This window comes from Nestor notabilis, unplaced genomic scaffold, assembly GCF_000696875.1.
Source record: "Nestor notabilis isolate BGI_N333 unplaced genomic scaffold, ASM69687v1 scaffold17712, whole genome shotgun sequence".
Taxonomy (NCBI): domain Eukaryota; kingdom Metazoa; phylum Chordata; class Aves; order Psittaciformes; family Psittacidae; genus Nestor; species Nestor notabilis.
Window position 1 is genome coordinate 24399 of NW_009917190.1, and position 6261 is coordinate 30659.

The 6261-nt window shown below is 38.8% G+C and overlaps 1 protein-coding gene across 1 annotated transcript in view; it reads right to left on the reverse strand.

The window, feature by feature from the left end:
- Window positions 1–826: 826 nt before the first annotated feature.
- Window positions 827–6261, reverse strand: part of SNX4 (sorting nexin 4) — a 32581-nt gene continuing 27146 nt past the window's right edge. The window contains exons 9-13 of the mRNA XM_010024977.1: window positions 5918–6007; window positions 4416–4515; window positions 3481–3626; window positions 1924–2038; window positions 827–1488 (exon numbers count right to left, since the gene is read on the reverse strand). Of these exons, the coding sequence (XP_010023279.1) occupies window positions 1441–1488; window positions 1924–2038; window positions 3481–3626; window positions 4416–4515; window positions 5918–6007 (499 nt within the window). The 3' untranslated portion in view covers window positions 827–1440. The remainder of the gene's footprint in view (window positions 1489–1923; window positions 2039–3480; window positions 3627–4415; window positions 4516–5917; window positions 6008–6261) is intronic.

The window sequence follows — 6261 nt, forward strand, 5'->3', positions numbered from 1 at the left end:
TTATCAAAAGAACATTTAAGGACTTCCTGGAGTATCTCTTGAAAAAATAAAGAGCAACAAAACCAAACAACACCCCCCACCCCCCCAAAACAAACAAACAAACAAACAAAAACAAAACCAACAAACAACAAACAAACAAACAAAAAACCCACCAAAAAAAACCCACTAAAACCAAAACTCTGAGTAGTGTTATAATCCAGAATAATTACATAGACTTTTCAAAAGAATTTTACAAAGCTTCCTTCAGGACTAGCAACCAAGTCAGACAAATTCCACACGACTTCAGAAACTTTAAGTAAGTACACAGAAAAAGACCAATATTAGACAGTGGCGTTTTTCATCATTGGAAACATTTAACAGAAGTACCTGTAACTGCAAATCATGTTATACTGGTGTGTATATATATATATATATATACACACACACACACACACATATATACACACATACACACTGAAACATCATTACAAGCGCCAGACACCTTAGCTCACTGTGGATTCTGCACATCACTGCTCTTAAGTACTACAGAAGTTGCACCAGGATTTTTATTTCAGCATCTTCATTAAGAACTATTCCTTTAAGAACCAAACCACTTCAGTTACTAGAAGAGGTACCACAGGCCAGATTCACATCTAGTGTAAACAGGTTCCAAACAACCAAACAGAAGTTGCATCTGCTTCTTACCAGCTTTGACTTTGGTTTTGCTGCTCAGCTGGATCACCAGTCTCCCTACTTGCAGGAAGAAGTTTGATAAGAAATCAATGCCCATATCAAAACTTAAGTGGGAACGAGAAAATGCAGAATATTGTATCAAACCATTGTACAACACCTCTACTGTAGAGAGTTTCAAACATCTCAGGAGCTTGAGACTGCTTAACCTGAACTCTGGAAAAGCACATTTCTCTATGGACATGCAAAGGCATTTAAATATGAACCCTAGGTGTTACAGGATTTCACTTTTTGTCCTCTTTATGGTGTAGACCTCAAAAACACAACCGTGTCCCCCATTATAAAACCAAAGCACCCTTGAGCATTAAAAATTCTAAACAGCAAGGGCTAAAGAAAAGGGCATCTGGAAATGATCTACACATTAGAGAGCATGGTGTTTCACAAGTCTCAGAACAGTTCAGTTCATACTTTCTGGGATAACTTTCCCTATACCTTTGCCCCAATACAGAGCTGTAGTTTTCAGTAACTCTCTAACCCCTGAATTATTTGCTACCACATATAAAACATGCCACGGAAGTGGCAGTCAGGGCTAAACATTTAATGACATGTCCTTTTTGTCCTTGATTAACAATTACAATCAGCAGAAAGAAAAAACTATTCACTCAACTCATTTATTTCATGATTTGTAAGTCATGTAGCAACTTAACATTGGTGTTACACATTTGTGCTTCTGTTCTCTGGCACTTGGAGGAGGAATTCATTTCCAGGTAATCACATCTTGCTGAAGCATTCCTTTGCATTTGTCCAAACTTGAATTCCCTTTAAAAAAAAAACCAAAACAAACAAACAAACAAAAAAAACAAACAAACCAAAAAAGGTAAAAAATCTATAGGTGGAAATACACTTTGTTTGCAAACCTCAACAGACTTTCTTCTACAAAAGACTCTACAAAAAAGTCGCACAAAATTTCACACAAGAACAGGGCAGAGACCACACTGGAACTGGACCACACTGCCTATCAGGCATACATACATATTATACACATATATATACATCGTGTGTGTGTGTGTCTCTGTGTCATATATCAACATTAACATGTCACCAAATTAGAATAGGCAGGAATATGTGGGAGGTTTTATGCTAGTGACTTCCAACCTTCTGTGACTGCAATGTTCCTAGTTATTGCAAGTTTTCATCTGATCCCCTGCTGATATGATGAATACACCAGCCTGGCCTTTCACAAACTAAACGTACCTTTTTGCACATGCTAATCTGCATAACAGCATAGCTTATAAGCGCCTCCTTCAAATCGTGATTCTTTTGCTCTTTAAACCGTTCAATGTCAGCCCAGGCACTTTTCACAAAGTCTCTGGAATTAAAAGCAATTATTTCTGTTAGTAAGTGTTCTACATGTTCCATCCTCTGCTCATCGTCCTTCCTCTGGACCCTCAGCAGACAAGCTATGTATGACCATGTGCTCCACTGTCACAGTAAACCAAGTGCTGTAACTACTATGCATCCTAGAGAAAGGACATGTTCTTATTTTATAATTGGCACTACTACCTAATTCTCCATCATCTTCTTAAGGTTTTGAAAATAGAGTCAGTTTCACAGGATGCACTTGGACTGGTTGGTTGGTTTGTTGAGTTGGTTTTTTCCCCAGTAAGCACCACTGCCACAGAACCAGCATAATTCAGAATACACTTTTTCCCTCAGATTCTATTGGGGTCACCAAGTATCTTTATGCTAACATTCAGCACATACAACATCACACGTTTCTTTTCAAATTGTCAAGTCAAAATCTTCAACTTTCCAATGCAGAAACTCACTTGTCATCAGGATGTGAGACACTCAAGTACAACAAAACACTTACAATGCAAATTTGACTTAGACGATTCACTTTAAGAATTTCATTGGTTTGGGGAATATGTCTCTAGATCTCCTTAAGTAAAATGGAAGTAGATTTCTGTAATTCATAGCTTTTTTTTGTGCTGGACTATACGTATAAGTATTCACTTGAAAATTGCTTCCAGAGCTACAAAAGCACATCTCCAGTACTTCTGCCAAAATGATTAAGAAATTGCATTTACTGAGAGTCTTCTTGTTTTGAACTATTCATGAACTAGTCTTATCTTTCCAGCTCTAATCCTAACATATTAGGAGATACCACATTCACCCCTTGTGTTATACAATGAACGTGTTCTGACACAATCATCACATTGCTTTAGGAATGTTAGTTCCCATTTTTCAGGTAAGGTCCCTGCCAACCTTAACCATTCCACAATTCTATGTTTGCATTCCTGAAGAAAATTTCATTAGTGTACCAAGCAGCAGCTACTCAAACACAACTTGCCAGAACTTCTATCTCTTCCAAACAGGATTTCGCTGTCCCACACATAAGAAGTTGCAGAATATGAGCACAGAACCCATATACATAAACCAAACTAAACACTGTATTTGCAGCAAATCAACTTTTGAGTCTTAGGCTATTCAGCTGCAGACCTACAAGCCCACCTGCTAAACATATTATTAGTTGAACATAAAAGCATGCAAGTCAGCCATTAGAGTAGGCTCAGTAACTGGGAAAGTCATCAGGTTTTACATAAGCCATACACTCAGACCAGAAGCTAACTGCATGCACTGAACTTTATTTCACAACTTGCAGCTGACAGGAGCTTTTATAGACAGCTCATAAACACCGAGAATATATTAAAAACACTTATAAAATGCAAGCACCTCCAAATGCATCCAGTCAAGGACTTTTGCTAGGACAAGGCTTGTGTTTTCTTTGAAAAAGTCAAGCCTGTTTACCTGCCCTCCAGATTTTTAGACTTCAGTTGTTCTTCTCCTTCCTGTATCTGCTCTTCTAGAACCTTTAACTTGGCTTCCCTCTGCTCAGGGGTTTCCTGCCCAAAGAGCTTGCTGGTCATCCCTTTCAGGGAGAACGTTCTCACAGTCTACAAAAAACAGACACACTAGGTTTGGGATTCCTGAGCACAGCCACAAGACATTGTATGATTTTTTTAATAGCATTTCGACTTATTATTCAGCTGATTTTTTTGCTTTTACTTCCAATTCATGAATGAAATTTTCATTAATAGGTAGCTATGGTGGCTCACATTAGCTTGAGCAAAGTGGGAAGGCAGTAATTTGATGTTCAAACTCTTTAAGCCTAATCTGTGGATGGGACCATGAGTCATTCCACTGATACAGGCAGCCTTTCAGAGCAGTTTTCCTACTGAAGTAGGAAGGAAACCAAGTCTCGTGTTTTGTATGAGAAAGAAAAGCCATAACGTAGTACTGTATAGAACATCAATAGATCTAAACACTTTTTTAAAGTTACCACTTTCAGATGATGTTTTAAAGTAACATTATCTTCCATATAGAAGGGACCAACACCATATATAAGTAACACCCACCTTTCAGAAGGCAAAGGAATCCTTTCATAATTCCCTATATTTTGATCTTTAGGATAGAGTTGTTTATGTTATTCTGCTCAGGTCATATTTCCTGCAACCTTTTACTTGCTCAGAATTCAATAAAAGAAGTTTGGTACAAACAGCTTATGTCACCAAGAACCAAGTTACTCTAAACCTCAGATGCTTACAGCTCATATGATGCCGCTTCTCCTAAGCGGCAGCCAGCACATTAGTGCCATTTAAATGTCATTCCAAGTAACTTGGCTCAAAGAAAAAATAAATTTAAAAAATGAGGCATCTTGGAGAAGAAAGTGGAAAAAGACTCACTCCTGTTGCCAGCTCCTCACACTGCTGTTTCTTAGATGTTAGGTCCTGTGCCGCCATTTCCAAGTCATATTGCATCAGTTCGTGTTTCCTGCAAACTGCCCTGAAAAGTAAGTAATGAAAGCTCTGTCACGTAATACTTTGGTTTTGCTATGTTTCCCTCCATTTAAACTTTACAAATGGCACCATGCTTTTATTTTATTTTTTTTTTTTGGCAGGCAGCACATTCTGTTATTTATCTAGCTCAAATTCAGCAGCCTTATCACAGAATGCATAACTCTGCAAAGGCTGTAGTTAAGCAAGTTTGGATCAAAGCATAAAGAAAGTCCTTAGTACAGCATTCTGTTCCTCTTTTTAGACTCATTCCAAGACACACTCAGCAATGCAAGCCCTACCACCTACTTGAGGTAAAATAAGTTTTATTCAAAATACATTACAGAAAAATCACAACTATGACAAAAGGTACCTGGAGACAGCACCTGTCACAGCAGCAACCTATCAGTCAATCATAAATTCTTCACAGTTTAAACAATGAAACAAGAAATTGTGCTCCTAGATTCATACAGTGTCTTTCATCTGGAAAAGAGGAAAGTTTTCTCTGGCCACCTGCAGTAAGTCCCAGTCCTGTGTGGGCTGACAATGCTACATCCGTACTCCACGGCCAGATGCACATTCGTCTCCCAGGAGAGGCTACCAGTGGTCTCAGTTCCCACACAGCAGCCGTCACGCTCTCCAACCCAGTTCTCTACAGCATCACTGGACCTTTCCAAGAGGTGCTCTCCATGGGCTGGCTCTGAACAATAACTTTAGGCTTACAGCACAAAACAATTTGCTTTTGTCTCCACACTTGTAAAGAACAACTGCCCTATAAAGGCTAACTTAAAAAAATAAATAGATAAATTACTATTTAGATGCACAATATTGTACAGCAGATAAACATTATACAGGGCACTTTGAAACTTGCTGGAATTTGTAATGGCTGTAGCAGCTCTGTTTAACCTACCTTGTTCGAAAACTGAAGTTTTCGGTGCATTGTGGCACTACTACACCAGAAGCCAAGGGAATCATAGAACGGTTTGGGTTGGAAAGGACCTTAAGATCACCTAGTTCCAATCCCCCTGCCATGGGCAGGGATGTGTCACACTAGACCACGTCACCCAAGGCTCTGTCCAGCCTGGCCTTGAACACTGCCAGGGATGGAGCATTTACCACTTCTTTTGGCAACCTGTGCTAGTGTCTCACCAGAGGAACAACAGCATTACCTTCCACAGTATACTGACTGGAACATTTCTCTCATTTCACTAGTTATCAGCTCAGTTCTAATTAATATTGCCACCTGCATGGCAATCAAATATGAGTAAGCAAAATAAAAGGTGAGAACATGGAGATTCCACAACATTGAGATTTCCACTTAAGAGAACAGGGTGTCAAACTAAATTCATACCAACACAGTATTAGAGAAAAGGACTACAGCTTCCATTTGAGCTATGCACTGCTGTACATACCGCAGTGCTTCTGCATAGAAGAGATACTCTTTCAGCTGATCTGCATAATGTTCCTCTTCTTCCAGTATGTCATCAATAGAAGCTGCATACCTGGTAAAAAACAGCCATGGTCAAGTATAAAGTTCCTTAATCTAACCTTTAAGGACTACACATACAGTAACAACAGAGGACACCTGTTTGACAGAAACACCAGTCACAAAGTAAAACAGTGAAAGGGACTTCCAAAAAGGGTTGCTTGTTTTTAATTAAACTCTGAATCAGCTAATGTAAACATTCCTGCAGGCCTGTTTCTTTGGTTGTTACTACAATGAATCTTTTGACAAGTACAAAATCAACTGTAAGTT